At 43.6% G+C, this 22,337-nt stretch overlaps 2 protein-coding genes across 5 annotated transcripts; one reads left to right on the top strand and one right to left on the bottom strand.

Annotated features, from left to right (window-relative positions):
* The first annotated feature begins 2,934 nt into the window (after window positions 1-2,934).
* On the top strand, window positions 2,935-11,004 carry mbd4 (methyl-CpG binding domain protein 4). Of its 3 annotated transcripts, none has more exons than XM_014145396.3 (15): window positions 2,935-3,136; window positions 3,360-3,853; window positions 4,019-4,851; window positions 5,040-5,099; window positions 5,214-5,348; window positions 5,431-5,580; window positions 5,789-5,892; window positions 6,053-6,114; window positions 6,486-6,589; window positions 6,728-6,856; window positions 6,992-7,125; window positions 7,212-7,339; window positions 7,482-7,541; window positions 7,638-7,827; window positions 8,488-11,004. In XM_014145396.3, the coding sequence occupies exons 2-15, from the start codon at window positions 3,495-3,497 to the stop codon at window positions 8,596-8,598; spliced, it is 2,559 nt and encodes an 852-aa protein (XP_014000871.1). In that variant the 5' UTR covers window positions 2,935-3,136; window positions 3,360-3,494; the 3' UTR covers window positions 8,599-11,004. The 3 variants fall into 3 exon arrangements, with proteins under 3 accessions (XP_014000871.1, XP_014000870.1, XP_014000869.1); XM_014145395.3 differs by having other exon boundaries at window positions 2,935-3,174; window positions 3,364-3,853; XM_014145394.3 differs by having other exon boundaries at window positions 2,938-3,174.
* On the bottom strand, window positions 9,468-19,857 carry LOC106571877 (protein disulfide isomerase CRELD1). Of its 2 annotated transcripts, XM_014145398.3 has the most exons (11): window positions 19,672-19,857; window positions 18,822-18,944; window positions 18,534-18,616; window positions 17,989-18,099; window positions 13,776-13,867; window positions 13,471-13,650; window positions 13,253-13,348; window positions 13,066-13,149; window positions 12,856-12,951; window positions 12,292-12,432; window positions 9,468-12,183 (listed from the first exon to the last, which is right to left on the bottom strand). In XM_014145398.3, exons 2-11 carry the CDS (start codon window positions 18,930-18,932, stop codon window positions 11,963-11,965), a joined length of 1,215 nt encoding a protein of 404 aa, XP_014000873.1. In that variant the 5' UTR covers window positions 18,933-18,944; window positions 19,672-19,857; the 3' UTR covers window positions 9,468-11,962. The 2 variants fall into 2 exon arrangements, with proteins under 2 accessions (XP_014000873.1, XP_045551860.1); XM_045695904.2 differs by having other exon boundaries at window positions 18,822-19,857.
* Window positions 19,858-22,337: the final 2,480 nt, after the last annotated feature.

Raw genomic sequence — 22,337 nt, 5'->3', positions numbered from 1 at the left:
AGCCCAGTGACAACACATGAGACTAAGGTTCCATGGCAGGGTAATGAAATAGTGCATATTTGTCTGTACTTACAGTATTACCCAGGGGGATATGGGGGAGGAGTAGTGAGGGGATCATTATTAAACGCTAAACAGGATCACCTCCAGTCCAGTGTTATGGTTTCAATAGTGCCTGACAGGCTGATTGCATACAGGCCTTAAAGGCATAATGAAGTGTTATCAATACATTATGGTGGCCTGTGGTTTATGTGTTATCGCTCGTTGCCACAGCAATGGGTAAGTGTGATAACACCCAGGCCATTGACCAATCACCGGTGCCCACCTGGGAGCAGAGCCTCAACCCCTGTGGTCATAAACATAGGCCTTTTGATCTCTACATAACGACCATGGGGTGTATTGCTGTGCTACACACTGATATACTTTGGATTGTCAATTATCAGAGTATTTTCTATGATACTTCTATGAAGCAAAAAAAAAAAATCTTCACCACTGCATGTTCTACTAGATATGCTATGTTAGACAAGTAGTCTATCTATTAATTTGCTGTGGAAACAAACTCTAAATGTTTATCTCATATGTAACCAATATCCAGAGGGCCAGTAGAAGGCAGAAACATTTACTACATTTTAGACCCGGGGTGGGAAAACTTTTTTGCTTGACGGCCACATCGGTATTTTGAAATTCAATGAAGGGCCACAGATTTTTGGGGGGTTGTTTTGTCTGTCAAAATCTATGTGGATCAGAAAAAGCACAGTTATTTGAAAATATACTGCTCAAAAAAATAAAGGGAACACTTAAACAACACATCCTAGATCTGAATGAAATAAATAATCTTATTAAATACTTTTTTTTTACATAGTTGAATGTGCTGACAACAAAATCACACAAAAATAATCAATGGAAATCCAATTTATCAACCCATGGAGGTCTGGATTTGGAGTCACACTCAAAATTAAAGTGGAAAACCACACTACAGGCTGATCCAACTTTGATGTAATGTCCTTAAAACAAGTCAAAATGAGGCTCAGTAGTGTGTGTGGCCTCCATGTGCCTGTATGACCTCCCTACAACGCCTGGGCATGCTCCTGATGAGGTGGCAGATGGCCTCCTGAGGGATCTCCTCCCAGACCTGGACCAAAGCATCCGCCAACTCCTGGACAGTCTGTGGTGCAACGTGGCGTTGGTGGATGGAGCGAGACATGATGTCCCAGATGTGCTCAATTGGATTCAGGTCTGGGGAACGGGCGGGCCAGTCCATAGCATCAATGCCTTCCTCTTGCAGGAACTGCTGACACACTCCAGCCACATGAGGTCTAGCATTGTCTTGCATTAGGAGGAACCCAGGGCCAACCGCACCAGCATATGGTCTCACAAGGGGTCTGAGGATCTCATCTCGGTAGCTAATGGCAGTCAGGCTACCTCTGGCGAGCACATGGAGGGCTGTGCGGCCCCCCAAAGAAATGCCACCCTACACCATGACTGACCCACCGCCAAACCGTTCATGCTGGAGGATGTTGCAGGCAGCAGAACGTTCTCCACGGCGTGTCCAGACTCTGTCACATCTGTCACGTGCTCAGTGTGAACCTGCTTTCATCTGTGAAGAGCACAGGGCGCCAGTGGCGAATTTGCCAATCTTGCTGTTCTCTGGCAAATGTCAAACGTCCTGCACGGTGTTGGGCTGTAAGCACAACCCCCACCTGTGGACATCGGGCCCTCATACCACCCTAATGGAGTCTGTTTCTGACCGTTTGAGCAGACACATGCACATTTGTGGCCTGCTGGAGGTCATTTTGCAGGGCTCTGGCAGTGCTTCTCCTGCTCCTCCTTGCACAAAGGCGGAGGTAGCGGTACTGCTGCTGGGTTGTTTCCCTCCTATGGCCTCCTCCATGTCTCCTGATGTACTGGCCTGTCTCCTGGTAGCGCCTCCATGCTCTGGACACTACGCTGACAGACACAGCAAACCTTCTTGTCACAGCTCGCATTGATGTGCCATCCTGGATGAGCTGCACTACCTGAGCCACTTGTGAGGGTTGTAGACTCCGTCTCATGCTACCACTAGAGTGAAAGCACCGCCAGCATTCAAAAGTGACCAAAACATCAGCCAGGAAGCATAGGAAATGAGAAGTGGTCTGTGGTCCCCACCTGCAGAACCACTCCTTTATTGGGAGTGTCTTGCTAATTGCCTATAATTTCCACCTGTTGTCTATTCCATTTGCACAACAGCATGTGAAATTTATTGTCAATCAGTGTTGCTTCCTAAGTGGAAAGTTTGATTTCACAGAAGTGTGATTGACTTGGAGTTACATTGTGTTGTTTAAGTGTTCCCTTTATTTTTTTGAGCAGTGTATATAGATCCATTATAATTTCCACATAATTTCTTTCAGCCGGTCATTGTGCTCATCTCTGAGAGAGACACGCCACAATGAGTCTTTCCCTGAGTTTTGATGTTACCTCCCTTCCTTCATGCATGCAGTGGTCTTAATAATCAGAGAGCACTCCCTGCAGCAGGGGCTCTCCTCCTCTCCCTGCCTGCCTCTCTTTCTCCAGTTGCCTAGCCCAGCCCCAGGCGCTCTACCCTGCTGCTGCAGCTCTGCCTGCTCTGGCTGTAGGGGGCGTCGGTAAGCAGGCACAGGGGCTCTGGCATGCTGCTGTCCACATCCACTGCCTCATCCTCTTCCTCACAGAACGGCATCCACTTCCACCAGTCCCTGTCAGAGCTCGCCTGGTCAAACATTGACACCTACTGGCTGTCTACAGGAAATACATTGGACTTCTGATGTCCCAAAAAAAACTCTCAACCGCACTCACAATTATGCCTATTTTGTCAGATTTCCTCTCCGTTTGCGCAGTTGATGTTCAACAGGTTGTTGTCGTGGAGGGCTGTTTACAGGATCTGTTCGCTTGTGCGCAGACTCCGTCCTCTGTTTCCTGTCTCTTGTGCTGCGTTCTGCGCATGGCATGTGTGAGTCAAGCAGAATCGCTCACAAGCTAGTTCACACACTTCACAGCCCAGCGGCAAATACAATTTATCCAAAGAGGTTGATGTTACGTCTCCGACAATTTTATTCAATTCCGATCTTCAAGTAATATGCTAACAGAGATGAACTATTCATCCAGAACAGCACGTGATCACGAGGTACGCAAACAAGCACAGTTGAATCGACTATCAAGAAGGTAAACCAATCTGCAATTGTTTAGCTACTTAGCTAGCTAACTAGGAGCTAGCTAGCTAATAGTCACCTATTTGCCCAAACCATACTCTTCCATATAAATAAGATTTTGTTGTGAACATTTTTTTAAATATGATATGATAGACAGGTTGAGTTGACTATTCTGATCCATCTTGTTGTTTGTCGCAGCAAGGTATAGAGCTCCTGATGTCTTAGGAAGATGTTAGCAGATAAGAGGACCGGAGCAGGATCTCAGCCTCATGAAACCCAGCTTGTGACACCTGTCTGAGACAGACATCCTCTGCGCTCCAGAGTGTGGACAATATGCTATCACTGGATTATCATATGTATCAGGCTAAAACTGAGCCTACTGTTGATACAACCTGTGCTTCCCCTACTGACAACAACACAGTCACAACCAGGCTCAAAAACAATAACCTCAACACAGAGAACCCCATCACTGACACACATTTTAATCCTAATTCTGACACAGACACTATGGCTGTTCCAGGTTCATATATGATAGTTAACAAAGAGGCTGATCCCAATGCAGTAAAGAGACAGCGGACCAGACAGGATGAGGAGTCGTGCCAGCCTTCTAGTATGCCGCTGGGCTGGGTGAGAGTGGTGAGGCAGAGGAAAAGTGGGAAGACTGCAGGCAAAATGGACATCTATATAACAAGGTGATTCTGATTTTTGCTTCTTCACTAGTTACTCTCATTCTCTCATTGCATGTAGACATCCCAGAAGTGTGTGTATCTTACTGTCAGGGCTAGGGGCTAAGTGCATTGCAGATATCCTATGAGCAATGATTCTACATGAAGTAACTGATATGTCTGCCTCTGTAGTCCCCAGGGACAGAGGTTCCGGTCCAGGGCGTCTCTTCAAGCCTTCCTTCTCAAAGATGCAGGAGGGGATCTACAGATAGATGACTTTGACTTCACCAAAGTCAAGAGTGGCAGTGTAGCTGTGACTCCACTGCCAAGCCAGGAGAGACAGAGGAAAGTTAATCAGGAACACACATGTCATGCCTCAGAGGCCAATATCAAAGAAGACAGGCAGAACACAGAGGAGAATATGGAAGAGGGTAGAATATTAAGCCTGCCTCCAAATAACACAAAAATAGCCTCTTCCGCAAAATCCTGCAAGCAGAGGACCAGACCCAGAGACAAGAGAACGATATCAACTCTTCAGAGGCCTGACATGCCTCCCTTGGCAAGGGGGAATCACAGACCGGCAGCTGGGAGAGGCACAGAAACGGGCCACCCATCAGACACAAATGAAGACATCAAAGAGACAAACATGCAAGCCTCTGTGAGAAGGGGTGAGGATGATGAGACTGAGAGGCGTCTGAAGGTCGTGGCGGTCGTTGACGATGTCATACTGGAGAAGAGCCTCCAGAGGAGGCCGGGGCTGCTGAGAGAAAAGCTGCTCAGGCTAGCCCCGCCCACTGATCTACAAGATGCTCACATTGGTCGAGGAGAACAGCCTCCTGTGTCACTGTTACTTGTCCCAGTCCTTAGGGTGCAGTCTGCTTCTGAGAGCGAGGGGAAGTCTGAGGGTGTGGGAGTGGGGGAGACTGAGGGAGTGGAGAATATAGAGGCCGAGGTGCATGACGAAGAGCTGCCATCTCCCCAGACCACTGAAGGGTGCTGTACACCACTGAAAGATTCCCAGAGCAGTATGTATCAATTTCCTCTACTGTGCATTGTGCTAACTGAGTTATGATGCATAATGTGCATTGACTGTGATGCCTAGATAGAGAAAAACGTAATCATCTTCTTGGACCTCCATGGTTACTGTGTACTGACCCAAGAGAATAACATGTTTAATGTGTGTAGTGGTGCCTGTTGTTCCTGTTCTGCCCAGAACTGTTAGGAGAGAAACGGAAGACCAGTCCTTATTTCAGCCGGAAGTCATTGAGAGATGGTAATCATTTCATAAATGGTAGAACTTAACAGAACTTGCCATTCTTGGAGAAAAATGTAAGTCAAATAAAAAAATTGTTGATTTATGTCCAAAACCCCTTATGTCCACACACAGGTCTGAGCCCCCCTAGGAGGAAAGCCTTCAGGAAGTGGACCCCTCCTCGCTCCCCCTTCCACCTGGTGCAGGAGACCCTTTTCCACGACCCCTGGAAGCTCCTGGTAGCCACCGTGTTTCTCAACAAGACCAGCGGTGAGACACACAAACACACACACATCTACAATAAAAGCATTGGAATGATCTCACACAGTCTCTGTTCGGTCTTATTTTTCAGGTAAAATGGCCATCCCGGTGTTGTGGCAGTTCTTTAAGCTTTACCCATCAGCGGAGGAGACCAGGGGGGCAGAGTGGAAGCCCCTGTCTGTGCTGCTGAGGTCTTTGGGCCTGTATGAACTGCGAGCCAAAATCATCATCAGGTTCTCTGGTCAGTCACTGTTCCCATCTCCACCTGTAGATCCAAGAGATGATCCACTGATTTCCCTCCTAGAAAGTGAGATTTTAGTTTTAGTTGAATCGAGGATGACGACTGGGTTATCCAATCCTCCAAGTGTTAGAGGTGTGTTTGTTTTTGCCAGCACCTGAGAAATAATGGGTATGTTATGCAGATGTTATGTTATGCATCTCTTATGCAGATGAATACCTGACCAAGCAGTGGCGCTACCCTATAGAGCTGCATGGGATTGGGAAGTACGGCAATGACTCCTACAGGATCTTCTGTGTAGAGGAGTGGAGACAGGTGAGTGAGTCACAGACCCCATAGTAGGTTGTTACATACAGTTTATAGTGTATTTTCCCTTTAGCAAAAATGACAACTATTGTTACACCAACATTTAAATAATAGATCCAGATATAGTCAACTAGAGATATTGCCCTTGTGTGTGTGTGTATTTACATAGGTTGAACCCCAGGACCACATGCTGAACAAGTACCATGCTTGGCTGTGGGAGAACCACGAGAGGTTGGGAATCTGAACCATGAGGAACTGCAATGTCACAACATGTTTTATCAGTGGAAGAATGTTCTAGTTCTTAAATCATTAGGCTTATAACCTGACATATCGGTATCTCTCTTGGACAACAATTGTTAGTCAACATGATTGTATTAAAGAAATTGTTTCATGTTTTAAAAGCCTAATGACTCATTTACATTGAATTTAACTTTGATGTTGTGCCTCTGGAAAAGCAACAGATAAACCGTGTCCCCTTTGTCTATTGGAGATTGGTGTTCCTTCCTTGCGTGTATTGAATCGTCTCCATCTGTCTAGCTGTGTAGCCATGCTCTGACAATAGCTCACCCAGCCCTATTTCACATGCTAATACATTTCTTTAGGAGAGCACCAGTGCATTTAGCTACGTTAGGCTCCAGATTTATTCTCTGTCTGCACACGAGTAACCTGATTCCCAGGTCAACAGTTGCCACCGCAACACACCCAAGTGAGTGCATTTGTTTGTACTATTTCTATTTGAATCCAAGTCTTCATAGTCATTAAAGTAAATATTTGAAAAGGAAGTAGTTCGCATGTAATTAATTCAACTTTACTGTTATGAAAAATAACTTTACTGTTTTGACAGTGACAGTAGTAAGAAGAGAGCTTAGTGTAAAAGTTAAGACAGACCCTTTAGAAGTTTTTCAATGCACAAGGACCGGACTCCACTGCTGGGGAAACACAAGACACAGCCCAGTCTACGGAATGAAACTTCGTAAGAAAACTTTGAAAACAGCTTTGACGTTTTAAATAGTTTTAAATGAATGGTTTTCTATCAGTTTGAACTGCATGTTGGATTATTTAAACCGTTCAGTGTTTATACTGTGCATTCTTCTTTTCATTACCACAGCTGCTGTTCGCTTGAATTCCACAACTCTGTCTATTCCTCGATCCACACCTGTCCGCCAAAGTCGCTACCTTATGGTCACTCCCCTGACCTTGCCCATCATCTCACCTGCCTCGGCAGCACTGCCAGTCAGCCAGGTGTACATTGACTCTAAGATAAAGCAAATTCAAGTGTTATAAATATTTTTGCCTGCCTTCGTGTGAACTTCCTATCTGGTCGGCAGTCTGTCCCCAGACTGGACCCCCTCCATCCTCCTCTGGCCCATAGACGGACTGTCAGCCTGGAGACCCCTGCTGTGCATCACCACAACCACCAGAGGGCACTGGTTATGCAGAGAAAGGAGCATTATAGGTGACTCCAGTAGTAAAACATAAACCCTGCTGCCAGTCTGTTTCTGCGTTTTGTGACACTTTGGAGAAAACTACATAATATCCAATAATATGACATGTCCAATTTTTGCCAATTAATCTTTTTTTCTCTGGGGCTTTGGTAGGTATCACCAGGTGTGGCGGAAGCCATTCTACGGATCCTGCACTGAAAGAGAGGAGTACAGGTAAAAGCATCCTCGTCTGAATTATCCATTTCCCTCCCATATCTAGGTGGGATTCTGGCTTCTGTCATATTGTTTATAAATCTCTCGATTTTCCAGATCGGAGGTACGTCAGCATCTGAAGAGGCAGATGGAGGAGAAGAGGGCGGGGCTGATGCTGAAGTTGACCAGTAAGGCAGAGGAGGCTGAGTTTTTACAGGAAGCGGATCGCTTGGCTCTGTCCAGTGAGAAACAGCAGAGGATCCAGCACAGCAGAGCGATGAGCCACTACAGAGATGAGAACAAGAAGGTAATACACCAGGGATCATCAACTAGCGGATGGTCGGAACAGGCAGGGTCGGCAGGTAGCCTAGCAGTTAAGAGTATTGGGCCAGTAATTCAAAGGTTACTGGTTTGAATCCCAGAGCCGACTAGGTAAAAATCTGTAAATGTGACCTTGAGCAAGGCACTTAACCCTAATTGCTCATGTAAGTCGCTCTGGGTAAGCGTGTCAACTAAAATGTAAAATATAAACATAATTACAAATACGTTGTAGACTGCATATTGACCGCAAGAAGCCCAAACAGATGTTTGACTAAAACAATTATTTCAAACCTTGCTTATATTTGTATACGATCCACATGTCTCTTATGTGTGGGAATACTTGAACAGATTTCTTATATTAAAATCACTTGGAGCTGATTTCCTGGTGTTTTTACAGTCTATGTCTATCAATATACTTGGGGGGCCAAATAAAACAACCCGAGGACCGCCAGTTGGGGAACCCTGTAACACACTACGTACTAATGGCTGGAGCGGAATGGTATCCAACACATGGTTTCCATGGTATTTAATTTGCTTTGTTCCGGCCGTTATTACGTGCTGTCCTCCCCTCAGCAGCCTCCACTGACTTCGTCCTAATGTGATATTTATTTTACTCATACTCTTCTCTTTTGTGTGTCTGGTGTAGCTGATGGAGCAGAGCTGGAGGGACAGGGCACTGATTCGCTCTCAGGAGGCCCTGATGGAGAGAGAAATGCTACGCCACAACCCCATTAATTGGAGCGGCACACTGAAATAGAAGCACACACCTCTGCTCACAAATGTTCACACATTTTCTATTTTTCCATAGCTAGCTTTATAGGGGACTTCACTATTTTTAGGGTTAGGCTTATTTAATTAGGCAAGTCAGTTACGAACAAATTCTTATTTACAATAGACGGCCTACCCCAGCCAAAGCCTAACGACGCTGGGCCAATTGTGCGCCACCCTATGGGACTCCCAATCACGGCCGGTTGTGATACAGGCCAGAATCGAACCAGGGTCTGTAGTGATGCCTCTAGCACTGAGATGCAGTGCCTTAGATAGTAGCTCCTGAGTGGCGCAGCGGTCTGTTTCCTTGAATGGCTTTCATCTATCATCTACATGCAACAGCAGTGTTTTAGTAAGGTCTTCAGCAATGAGCAGCAGCAGTTCAAATTAAATTGCTTTTAGTTCATTTCAACATGTCAAATAAAAATGGTGAAAGGATATTGTAAACAAAATAGCACTCTGGAATTTTTTTAATTTTTATTTAATGGTGATAATGCAAGTAAGTGCAGCTGGGAATCTTAGGCCTAACATAAACACACACATACTGGTTCTGGAACCTAAGGACATGATTAACAAAACATTTTTTTTAGATTATTGAAAATGAAAAAATATCATTTGAATAAATGTTTTAATTCTAAGCGCACTAGCTTTAGTAGCTACCCAGGATGAGGGTGGAACAATGTGTTGGGATTATTGAGTGGATGCAAATGTTGACACAGTTCTGATAAAATACACTTGTGCATTGTAGAGTCGTGGCCAAAAGTTGAGAATGGAACAAATATTAATTTCCAAAGTTTGCTTTAGATATATTTGTCAGATGTTACTATGGAATACTGAAGTACAATTACAAGCATGTAATAAGTGTCAAAGGCTTTTATTAACAATGACATGAAGTTGATGCAAAGAGTCAATATTTAAAGTGTTGACCTTTTTTTCAAGACCTCTGCAATCCACCCTGGCATGCTGTCAATTAATTTATGGGCCACATCCTGACTGATGGCAGCACATTCTTGCATAATCAATGCTTGGAGTTTGTCAGAATTTGTGGGGTTTTGTTTGTCCACCCACCTCTTGAGGATTGACCACAAGTTCTCATTGGGATTAAGGTCTGGGGAGTTTCCTGGCCATGGACCCAAAATATCGATGTTTTGTTCCCCGAGCCACTTAGTTATCACTTTTGCCTTATGGCAAGGTGCTCCATCATGCTGGAAAAGGCATTGTTCATCACCAAACTGTTCCTGGATGGTTGGGAGAAGTTGCTCTCGGAGGATGTGTTGGTACCATTCTTTATCCATGGCTGTGTTCTTAGGCAAAATTGTGAGTGAGCCCACTCCCTTGGCTGAGAAGCAACCCCACACATGGTCTCAGGATGCTTTACTGTTGGCATGACACAGGACTGATGGTAGCGCTCACCTTGTCTTCTCCGGACAAGCTTTTTTCCGAATGCCCTAAACAATCGGAAAGGGGATTCATCAGAGAAAATGACTTTAACCGAGTCCTCAGCAGTCCGATCCCTGTACCTTTTGCAGAATATCAGTCTGTCCCTGATGTTTTTCCTGAAGAGAAGTGGCTTCTTTGCTGCCCTTCTTCACACCAGGCCATCCTCCAAAAGTCTTCGCCTCACTGTGCGTGCAGATGCACTCACACCTGCCTGCTGCCATTCCTGAGCAAGCTCTGTACTGGTGGTGCCCCAATTCCGCAGCTAAATCAACTTTAGGAGATGGTCCTGGCGCTTGCTGGACTTTCTTGGGCGCCCTGAAGCCTTCTTCACAACAATTGAACCGCTCTCCTTGAAGTTCTTGATGATCGATAAATGGTTGATTTAGGTGCAATCTTACTGGCAGCAATATCCTTGCCTGTGAAGCCCTTTTTGTGCAAAGCAATGATGACGGCATGTGTTTCCTTGCAGGTAACCATGGTTGACAGAGGAAGAACAATGATTCCAAGCACCACCCTCCTTTTGAAGCTTCCAGTCTGTTATTCGAACTCAATCAGCATGACAGAGTGATCTCCAGCCTTGTCAACACTCACACCTGTGTTAACAAGAGGATCACTGACATGATGTCAGCTGGTCCTTTTGTGGCAGGGCTGAAATGCAGTGGAAATGTTTTTTTGGGATTCAGTTCATTTGCATGGCAAAGAGGGACTTTGCAATTAATTGCAATTCATCTGATCACTCTTCATAACATTCTGGAGTATATGCAAATTGCCATCATACAAACTGAGGCAGCAGACTTTGTGAAAAATAATATTTGTGTCATTCCCCAAACTTTTGGCCATGACTATACAGTACCCCATTTTACTTGGTGCTCATCACACACACATATCAAACAGATGCAAAAAAAGATGTTCAGAAATGAATTATTGCAAACCAATAAAATGGGTGACATCTTCACTAGGACTGCTGCCTTTTACTCTCTTGCTTTCTCATGCACACTGCTCAGGCAGTAGGGTTTGGGGTGGTGACACAGAAGTGATGATCCTTGTATCCTGGTTGAACAGTTTAAGGGGGAAACAAGCAGCTCTATAAAGTTCAGTCTTTCATGCCTATCAGGATAATAAATACATACAGTATCACCTTTCTCATGCATTCATACAGTAAGAATAAGTTTGTGCAAAAACAGTCATACTAGGGACGCGATTATAAATAGTGTTATAACATTGGACATAATTTCACTGGTGCAACAGGACACATCTGTCCTTTCCTAAACGTATCCCATGTCCACTATAGCAGCAGTCTTTAGTGCTTCAACACCCCACTGACCATCCCATATCACCTTCCATTACCAGGGAAACACCTCTGTTCCTCAGTATAAGGTGAAATGATGAACAGTAGAATACTGATGAGGGAAAAGGGGTAGCTAAGAAGTTTGGGTTAGGATGTGTGGAAATGGACAGACATCATTTTGGAGCAATATTTTTGCCCAGTAGAAGATACAAATGCATAATAACTTGGTAACAATCAGTAGTGGTCTTATCCGACCTGCACTCCCTCCCTTTTCTACCCCATGAGTTGAGGCAAGAGGCTTGGGTTTTGGTCTCCCATATCAGTGCAGAAAGACAGTCCAGTGTCCTTAGTGTCTTTTCAGTGTTCTTGGATCAAGTAGTACCCGGTCTTCTATATTCATTCCTCCATTGAGCTCTAATTTGACTAAGCTCCAAGGTCTCTTATTCATCTCCCTCTATCATCTTAAAGATTCACAATTCAGAAGACCCACAATCATCCCAAGCCAAAGTAGTATAGTACATCCCTGATTGGCTAGCATTCCTGTAGCCGTCCCACCCCTCAGTCTTTGTCGCCCTCATTGGCTTGCATTCAAGAGTTCTTTCCTGTATCCCTAGCTCCTGATAGGCTAGCGTCCCTTTAGGAAGCCGTCCAGCATGCGGTCGCCCTTCTCTGACAGCCAGTATCCGGCCATGGCGGCCACGCCCCCGATGAAGATGGCGGTAAAGACCATGTCGCCCTTGGCGGCGAGCGTTGCTAGGGCACAGATGACCACGCCAAAGAACATCTGCTGCAGGACCAGGACCTCGTCATCAGTCATGTCATCAAACAGACCCTTCTCTGGACCACCTGATGGAGCGATCGCAAGGAAGAGAGAAATATCATGTTTGTAATGCTGTGGGGTGGAGGTCATGCAGACATAGCTATCACGTGTTTGTGTATGTGTGTGTCACTTACTCAGCGGCTGGTTCTCCACACAGATGCTGTCTCTACGAATGAAGCCGTCAGCACATTCACAGCGGAAGGACCCCTCGTCATTGAAACACGCCTCATTCAGCCCTGGACATGCTATCGCCCGCTCACTACACTCATCCACATCTAGGAGGGAGAGAAAGAAAAGCTGGACAGAGTGACCCCCATGACAAGAGTGTATAATACAAATAGGTGAGAAAGTCAGACTGCTTTAATAAAAGGTTAATCTGATTGGCTGAATCAGGGACGCAACTTTGGTTTTAGAAGTGGGGGAGGGGGACATAATTGTTTTATTTATTTTATTCAGTCGGATAAACACTCCAAACAGCCTACCCGACCACTCGGAGGCATCCGCATGTTCCTAAAGCACTCCGTTGCCTCGTTTTGTATCACATTCCAATGATAAAACTGGGACAAAAATGCAATTTCAGAATGTGGGGGGACATGTCCACCCCGTCCCCAGTGAAGGTTGCGCACCTGAGCCGAATCATATAGTAAAGGGAGCCACACAGACAGACAGTAAATGAAGACACTGCCGGGTTCCCTCACCGAGACATTTGGCTCCTCTGAGCTTGTATCCCCGAGCACATTTCTTACAGCGGGCTGGACCACTGCCCATGCAGCCCACACATGCCTGGTCACAGCCTGGCACAGAGAAGAGAGGACAGAGAACTGGGTCAGCACACAGGTCTACCAACAACAAACAGGATTAGTCATTACTCTGTTACTACCAGATAGTAGAGGGAGAGCCAACAGTACCTCTGCACTCGTACGATCCATCTGTGTTGTGGCAATAGGTGTTGGAGGAACATCGAGCCAGCTCTGTGCCACACTCATCAGTGTCTGGAAACAACACACACAGCAGGAGTTAAACACAGGCACAGTACGAAAACCAACGGACGACATTACGCTTTAACAAAAACACACACAGAAGCCAAATACTCACCAACACACTTGTTGTCATGGAAGAGCCACCCAGGTTTGCATTCCAGACATTTGTAGTTCTCTGGCCCTGAGCACTTTTTACAAGAGTGGTAGCATGCTACAGACATCACAGAGGAGAAATGATTGGTTTGTGAGCGTTCTACATGAGATTGCTTGATAATATATAAGCCAGGCTGTCTGGTTGATGATCAGACAGGCAAACTGTTTCTGAATGGGTACCTGCGCAGGCTGGTGTGCTGTGATTGGAGCTCTTCTCTCTGTAATAGCCGTCTGCACAGCTCTGACACAGCTGACCGAAGTACCCCGGGTCACACACGCACTCTCCATCTCCCAGACGCGTGCCCTCTCCCTCACAGCGGCCCAGACCACCACACACCCCTCCAGGACCAGACAGACACTCTGCAGCACAACAACAACACACATGGTTAATACAGTGACTGTGTGTGTGTGTGTGTGTGTGTGTGTGTGTGTGTGTGTGTGTGTGTGTGTGTGTGTGTGTGTGTGTGTGTGTGTGTGTTCAGTACCTTTGCAGTCTGGTCCAAAACGTCCCGGGGGACAGCAGAGCGGGAGCTCTTCTATACACAACCACTCAAATAGGTCTGGAGCCTCTTGCTGCCTACACACACAGAGAGACAGTGACAAGATCAGTGATGAGAGGAAGGACAAGCACACACACAAATAACATACTGCTTAAGTGTGTACGTACATTGACACAGAACAGTTACAGTGCTGTGAAAAAGTATTTGCCCCGTTTCTGATTTTCTCTATTTTTGCATATTTTTGATAATATCAAATCTTCAACCAAAACCTATTATTAGATAAAGGGAACCGGAGTTTACAAATAACAAAAAAAAGTGATACTTATTTGATTTATTTAATGAACAAAGTTATGCAACACCCAATTCCCCTGTGTGAAAAAGTAATTGCCCACTTACACGCAATAACTGGTTTTGTTACCTTTAGCTGCAATGACTGCAAACAAATGCTTCATGTAGCTGTCGATCAGTCTCTCAAATCGCTGTGGAGGAATTTTGGCCCACTCTTGCATTCAAAAGTAGAAAGCATGAAACGCCGTTTGGGTCTTTGCAATACTTTTTCACGGCACTGTATACACTCTCCTCCATAGATATTTGGACAGTGAAGCTACAATTTAAAATCTGACTATACACCAGCATTTTGGATTTGAGATCAAATGTTTCATGAGATGACATTACAGATGTCACCCTTTAATTGAAGATATTTTAATACATATCTGTTTTACCATTTAGACATGATAGCACTTTGTGTATTTAGTCATACGTATTTGGACAAATTCTCTTATATTGTATTAAAGTAGTCAAAAGTTTAGTATTTGGTCCCATATTCATAGCACACAATGACTACATCAAGTTTGTGATAACAAACTTGTTGGATGCATTTGAAGTTTGTTTTGGTTGTGTTATGGGTTGTTTTGCCCAATAGGAACTGAATGGTAAATAACTGGAGTAATTTCTTTCTAAGTGAGTAAATAAAATGTTTCTGAACACTTCTAAACTAATCATGATAATGCCAAGACTAAGAAAAATCCTGAATAATGATGTGAGAAACATGCTAACTTCTCACTATTACCAATAACGGAAGGTTAGCATTTTGAGGGGGTATGATCTTTGAGCATCTAACTTTCTCACTCATCATTTTCACAATTCATTTATGATTATCCATAATCATGGTAGCATCCACATGAATGTAGAAGTAAAAATAAAAACAACAATAAAAGTGACTCCAAAATGACACAATAGATGTATTGTTCACCATTCAGTTCCTATTAGGCTAAATATAATCCGAAACAACCAAAACAAACTGCAACTCCATCCAACAAGCTTGTTATAGTCTTTGAGTGCAAGGAATATGGGACCAAATCCTAAACTTTTAACTACTTTAATACGCCATAAGTGAATTTGTCCAAATGTGGGGACTAGATACATAAAGTGCTTTGATTTATAAAACAGATATGAAAATGCCCTCAAATAAAAGGTGAAATTATTTGATCTCAAATAAAAAGAAACTGGAGTATAGAGCCAAATAACAATGTTCCTTCACTGTCCAAATGCATATGGAGGGGAGTGTATGTACAGTACCAGTCAAAAGTTTGGACACACTCACTCAAGGGTTTTTCATAAATAGTAAAAATTACTACATTGTAGAATAATAGTGAAGACATTTAAAAACTATGAAGTATCCAAAAAAAAGTGTTAAACAAATCAAAATTGAGATTCTTCAAAGTAGCCACCCTTTACCTTGATGACAGATTTGCACACTCTTGGCATTCTCTCAACCAGCTTCATGCATTTCAAATAACAGGTTTGCCCTGTTAAAAGTTAATTTGTGGAATTTCTTTCCCTCTTAATGCGTTTGAGCCAATCAGTAGGGGTGGTATACAGAAGATAGCCCTATTTGGTAAAAGACCAAGTCCATATTATGGCAAGAACAGCTCAAATAAGCAAAGAGAAACGACAGTCCATCATTACTTTAAGACATGAAGGTCTGTCAATATGGAAAATTTCAAGAACTTTGAAAGGTTTCTTCAAGTGAAGTTGCAAAAACCATCAATCGCTGTGATGAAACTGTCTCTCATGAGGACCGCCACAGGAAAGGAAGACACGGAGTTATCCTCTGCAGCAGAGGATAAGTTCATTAGAGTTAACTGCATCTCAGATTGCAGCCCAAATAAATGCTTCACAGAGTTCAAGTAACAGACACATCTCAGCATCAACTGTTCAGAGGAGACTGTGAATCATTGTACAGCGATACACCATCCCATCTGGTTTGCATTTATTGGGACTATCATTTGTTTTTCAACAGGACAATGACCCAACACACCTCCAGGCTGTGTAAGGGCTATTTGACCAAGAAGCAGAGTGATATAAATACTGCATCAGATGACCTGGCCTCTGCAATCACCTGACCTCAACCCAATTGAGATGGTTTGGGATGAGTAGGACTGCAGAGTGAAGGAAAAGCAGCCAACAAGTACTCAGCATATGTTGGAACTCCTTCAAGACTGTTGGAAAAGCATTCCAAGTGAAGCTGGTTGAGAGAATGCCAAGAGTGTGCAAAGCGGTCATCAAGGTAAAGGGTGGCTACTTTGAAGAATCTAAAATATATTTTGATTTGTTTAACTTCTTTGGGATAGGGGGCAGTATTTTCACGGTCGGATAAAAAAACGTACCCGATTTAATCTGGTTACTACTCCTGCCCAGAAACTAGAATATGCATATAATTAGTAGATTTGGATAGAAAACACTAAAGTTTCTAAAACTGTTTGAATGGTGTCTGAGTATAACAGAACTCATATGGCAGGCCAAAACCTGAGAAGATTCCATACAGGAAGTGCCCTGTCTGACAATTTGTTGTCCTTCTGTTGCATCTCTATCGAAAATACAGCATCTGTGCTGTAACGTGGCATTTTCTAAGGCCGCCAGAAAGTGGAATGGGGTGTCTGCTGTCTCTGGGCAAAGAACAGCAGCAGAATTTGTTAGTGGTCAGCCTGGGGACAGTGACACAGATGTGCATTCACGAGACTCCTCCATTTTTTTCTTTCAGCCTTTGAATGAATACAACATTGCTCGGTTGGAATATTATCGCTATTTTACGAGAAAAATCTCATAAAAATTGATTTTAAACAGCGTTTGACATGCTTCTAAGTACGGTAATGGAATATTTAGACATTTTTTGTCACGAAATGCGCTCGTGCGTCACCCTTCGGATAGTGACCTGAACACACAAACAAAACGGAGCTATTTGAATATAACTATGGATTATTTGGAACCAAAACAACATTTGTTGTTGAAGTAGAAGTCCTGGGAGTGCATTCTGACGAAGAACAGCAAAGGTAATCCAATTTTTCTAATAGTAATTCTGAGTTTAGGTTGTACCAAACTTGGTGGGTGTCAAATTAGCTAGCCGTGATGGCCGAGCTATGTACTCAGAATAATGCAAAATGTGCTTTCGCCGAAAAGCTATTTTAAAACAGACATAGCGATTGCATAAAGGAGTTATGTATCTATAATTCTTAAAATAATTGTTATGTATTTTGTCAACGTTTATCGTGAGTAATTTAGTAAATTCACCGGAAGTTTTCGGTGGGTATGCTAGTTCTGAACATCACATGCTAATGTAAAAAGCTGGTTTTTGATATAAATATGAACTTGATTGAACAAAACATGCATGTATTGTATAACATAATGTCCTAGGAGTGTCATCTGATGAAGGTTAGTGCTGCATTTAGCTGTGTTTTGGGTATTTGTGATGCATGCTAGTTGCTTGGAAATGGCTGTGTGGTTTTTTGTGTCTATGTACTCTCCTAACAATCTAATGTTTTGTTTTCGCTGTAAAGCCTTTTGGAAATCGGACAACGTGGTTCGATTCAGGAGAAGTGTATCTATAAAACAGTGTAAAATAGTCCTATGTTTGAGAACTTTGAATTATGACATTTTGTGGTTTTAAATTTGGCGCTCTGATTTGTCACTGGCTGTTGAATAGTGTGGGACGATTTCGTCCCACCTCCCCTAGAGAGGTTAACACTCTTTTGGTTACTACATGATTCCATGTGTTATTTCATAGTTGATGTCTTCACTATTATTCTACAATGTAGAATAGTAAAATTAAAGAAAAACCCTTGAATGATTAAGTGTGACTGGTACTGCATTTAACGCATTTACAGTCAGATACAAAACAGACACGCTGTGGCATACATACCGGTGGAACCACCATGTCTCCACTTGGTCCTCTATCTGCTCCAGCAGTTTGTTACAGTCAAAGTCAGATTTCTCACACGCTGCCTCCACTATCTCCAGCAACCTGGTTTCACTGAGAACGAGGATGGGGGGGGGGGGGGGGGGGGGTGAGTAATATAGTACACTTCACTAGCGGACATAGCACAGGTAAAACAAATACTAGACCCTTATATCCTCCATTATGCACTCAAGGAGTATCTCACTCACACACACACAAAATTTTGAGAGGCTATCATACTGTGTAAGAACATAGGGGGTACTAAGCTCTTGTCTTGTCTGCCTTGGCTTAATCAGAAGGACAACAGATTCAGATCAGAGGCATCAAATTCAAGCCTTTATAGCGACAATAATGGTGCATTGTCCCTTCAACTACATGGTTAGGCTTGTCAGAGATTAGTAGGCCTAGTGGACTTGCCTCTGCGTAAAAACAGATGTTAGACTGTAGGTCCTAAAGACTGCTTATTTGTAGAGACTCTAGAAACATAGGCATAGTGGGGCCAATAGTACCTGCGAGCATATTTAGCCAGATTTTCCTCCTCCCAAGCAGTGTTGCCACCCCCAAAATTCTTATTGGATGTTTTATCCAGTCCCTGGGAAAAACAAAGACCATCAGGTGAAGACAAAAACATAACAACAAGGAGAGTAAAATAGCAGCTACTGACAGAGACATGAGTAATAAGCAAAAGAGATACCAACAGATACAAAAAACGCACAATATGACCGACAAACTAACAAAGAGGGAGTACAGGAAGAGAGAGACATACAGACAGAGACATACAGACAGACAACTTCTACCTTGATGAAGCTGTCAGTGAGCTTGCGGCAGGTCTGGCATGGTGCAGTCTGTACTTGAACCACAGACAACACAGAAAAGAGCACCAGGGCAGGGAGCAGGGGCCACAACATGGCTTGGACTACCTACCACTCAGCCACGGAGGACAGAGGAGATTCAGTACAAAGTAGTTGACCCTAACTACTGATACACAGTCCGATATTTCTTCATCACAGTGGTTATGTCACGATTTGTTACTGTGTCTTTCAATCAACCTAGTCATTTATCATACTTTGAGAACTGCTGTGTACAATGACGGGCAGCAGGATTAAATAAAGTGTGTGAAAAGAAAGGAGGATGAGTTATATACTTTTTTAGTAAACAATGCAGTGCCACTTCCTGTATCTTTATCTCTAATCATAGCTATGTATTGCCAAATCCAAATCTAGATGGATCCTGTTAATAAGGATAAGCCTAATTAATGATGATTATTTTACATCGCTTCTGCTGCTTAGCAAAAACATAGCTAGCTAGTTAAATTCTTAGCTAGGTACGGAGCTCACTAACGTTGTTGTCCTGACTGAGCCATCTAGGCTGTGGTCCAGAGGATCATCATCATTCTAGCTAGTTAACGTTAGCCAAGGTCCCGTTCGCAGTCACATCTGATAACCCTCAATCCCATCAGATCAGTGCAAGTAATATGAGATGCTGCCTACTGTACATTGCAGGATAGAAAATGTACTATGCTAACTAGCTAGCTGCTAACTAATGCACTTTTTAAGGGGTTTTTAGCTAGCTGGATAGCTAATGTTAGCCACCTAGCTTCAACAAAGATTTTCTGCTTCTGAAGAATGATGCTGCGCTGAATCCTACCAGCAGTTTGCAGGCAATAGACTGGGAGCGTCCTCAGCACAGTAATGCAACTACACGGTCGTTCACCGGTTTAGTTCTTCAACCATGCCATTCATTGACCAGCCATGTTATGATCTACGGTAGTTTCCTGACCGGTGCTGATGCAGGGGTTCTGGGAGCATTTTACTGCCTCTTTTTGGTTGAGACGCAGCTGGCAGGATACCGCCCAATCACACTGGGACCTCAGTCTAAACCAATCATGACTCGCCGAGTACCAAGAAGGGCGTGCCTTGATCCTAAACGACATGAATGGATCGTTTATCCTGAGACTATTTAGAAGACAACAAAATCACTCACACTTATTTTCTTTTTTACAAATACACGAACATGAATCAAACCACTGTAGACGGTATTGACTAGGTGATACACAGCTACGGCCGGAAGTAACTTGTTCGTAACAGGTTAGGAAAACTTATGCAGCAGGTTAGGATAATTAATGTAGCAGGTTAGGATAATTAGGTTAAGTTTAAGAATAGGCTTAGCTAAAATGATTTCCTAACCTGCTACGAAAAGTTACTTCCGTCCGTAGTTGTGCTTAATTTAGTCACAACCACTGTAGACCAATGACTGATTATGGATCACCCAGTCACAGTAATGCACAAATGTATAAAATAGAATTTAACAGTGTTGGGGAAGCTCCTCTGAAATCATAGTTTACCAAACTACCAATTACTTCACACTGGAAGAAGTTAAGCTACACTATAGCTACCTTTAATAAAACAAATTATTAGCTTTAGTTAAGTTATTTTGAAAAAGTGGTTCACTAAATCCTAGCTACTTCGTGAAAAATGATCCTATCTAAATCTGAAATGTCAGACTAAATATTGCAAGAACAAATCGCTCTGGAGTCAGATGTTAACAGAAAGTGTCATTTAGCCTATTAAACACATTTCAAGTGAGGAAATTCTTGCCTACTTCACCCATATTATTTGAGCAAGTAATTAGCTAATAAGAAAGTAATAAACTACTGAAAACACTACCAAGATTTAGATTTAGTTAAACTACTACCAAGCTATGACAAAATGTTGTTTAAATAGTAGTTGAACTATATGTAGTTCACTACTCCCCAACACTGGCGTTCAACAACTTAACAAATAACTTAGTAAAATAAAAAACTTTACAAATCAACCATATAACATTTAGAAATGAAGATAATGGTTGAGTACAACAATGTCACACATTTACAGTTCATGGATGAGCACCAAGCTGGGGTTGACAGTAGTGTTTCAGGAGCACAAAAGTCAATCACAATATTTACAAGTCATACTCAACTTTGGACAGTAGCTCTACAAGTGCATGATGAGATACAGTTTCAACAAGCCACCATGTCCGCAAGTCCTTATGTCCAGTATCTGATTATAGTATACTGTATAAGTGCCACAGTTACCGTCCTGTAGCAAAAGCCCCTGGGTCCTTCCTAGCCTCTCATGTCCTCTCAGACCCAGTCTATCCTGCTGGTCTTGGTGTCAAGACTAGACGGTGGGGTACTGAGACATGGCTCCAGAGGCACAGACTCCCAGGGTCCTCCACCTGCACCAACACTGTCCTGTGGCAGCCCTGCAAGCCGTAACACTGCTGAACCCCCCGCAAACCCTCTCAGCCCCCCAGCAAGTACCCGTGAGGCTGCCCTGAGGCCCCTGCCAGTGCCCATGAGGCTGCCCCAAAGCCAGTTCAGTCAGGAAGCCCAGGCTCTGGGAGGGGAGGCTGAAGAGCGGCAGCCCCCTGTAGAGCTCAGGCAGGGGGCGGCCGCCACCAGGAGGCTGGGGGGGGGGGGGGGTGGCAGAGACTCAAACTGCCACAGGGTGAAGTGTTCGCCAGCACGGCCCTGCAGATAGTCCCCAGAATGTCCAAAACATGAAGAAAGTGTTTAATTGGACTCATATTAGAGTCCATGAATAGAAGGGGCAAATCATTACCTCCTATGTCATCGTCTTTCAACCATCTCCACAGGTATCCTGTGGACAGACACACATCGTAATTATGGCATTACGATGAGATGTGTGTGCTGACCTAGCCTCAGTGCCAATCTGAGAAATTTGCCTCACACACTCAAAATAAAAATCTCAGGCTTGAATTCCAGGCTAGTAGTATTATATTCATTTCAGTACATGTGATTACATAACTTCAGAGATAGCTAATAATATACTGCTCAAAAAAATAAAGGGAACACTAAAATAACACATCCTAGATCTGAATGAATGAAATAATCTTATTAAATACTTTTTTCTTTACATAGTTGAATGTGCTGACAACAAAATCACACAAAAATAAATCAATGGAAATACAATTTATCAACCCATGGAGGTCTGGATTTGGAGTCACACTCAAAATTAAAGTGGAAAACCACACTACAGGCTGATCCAACTTTGATGTAATGTCCTTAAAACAAGTCAAAATGAGGCTCAGTAGTGTGTGTGGCCTCCATGTGCCTGTATGACCTCCCTACAACGCCTGGGCATGCTCCTGATGAGGTGGTGGATGGTCTCCTGAGGGATCTCCTCCCAGACCTGGACTAAAGCATCTGCCAACTCCTGGACAGTCTGTGGTGCAACATGGCGTTGGTGGATGGAGTGAGACATGATGTCCCAGATGTGCTCAATTGGATTCAGGTCTGGGGAACGGGCGGG

Source organism: Salmo salar, chromosome 15 (genome assembly GCF_965601325.2).
Source record: "Salmo salar chromosome 15, fSalSal1, whole genome shotgun sequence".
NCBI classification, from domain to species: Eukaryota; Metazoa; Chordata; class Actinopteri; order Salmoniformes; family Salmonidae; genus Salmo; species Salmo salar.
This window is presented reverse-complemented; position numbering and strand designations above follow the sequence as displayed.

Coding starts and splice junctions, on each gene's coding strand:
- mbd4 (XM_014145396.3), top strand. CDS start 3,495: ATGCTATCACTGGATTATCATATGTATCAGGCTAAAACTGAGCCTACT. Junction 5,581..5,788: donor AATCATCATCAGGTTCTCTG/GTCAGTCACTGT, acceptor TCTCTTATGCAG/ATGAATACCTGACCAAGCAG. Junction 7,340..7,481: donor CAGAGAAAGGAGCATTATAG/GTGACTCCAGTA, acceptor GGGCTTTGGTAG/GTATCACCAGGTGTGGCGGA.
- LOC106571877 (XM_045695904.2), bottom strand. CDS start 18,932: ATGTTGTGGCCCCTGCTCCCTGCCCTGGTGCTCTTTTCTGTGTTGTCT. Junction 18,617..18,821: donor TCACTGACAGCTTCATCAAG/GTAGAAGTTGTC, acceptor TGTTTTTCCCAG/GGACTGGATAAAACATCCAA. Junction 13,150..13,252: donor CCATGACAACAAGTGTGTTG/GTGAGTATTTGG, acceptor TGTTGTTTCCAG/ACACTGATGAGTGTGGCACA.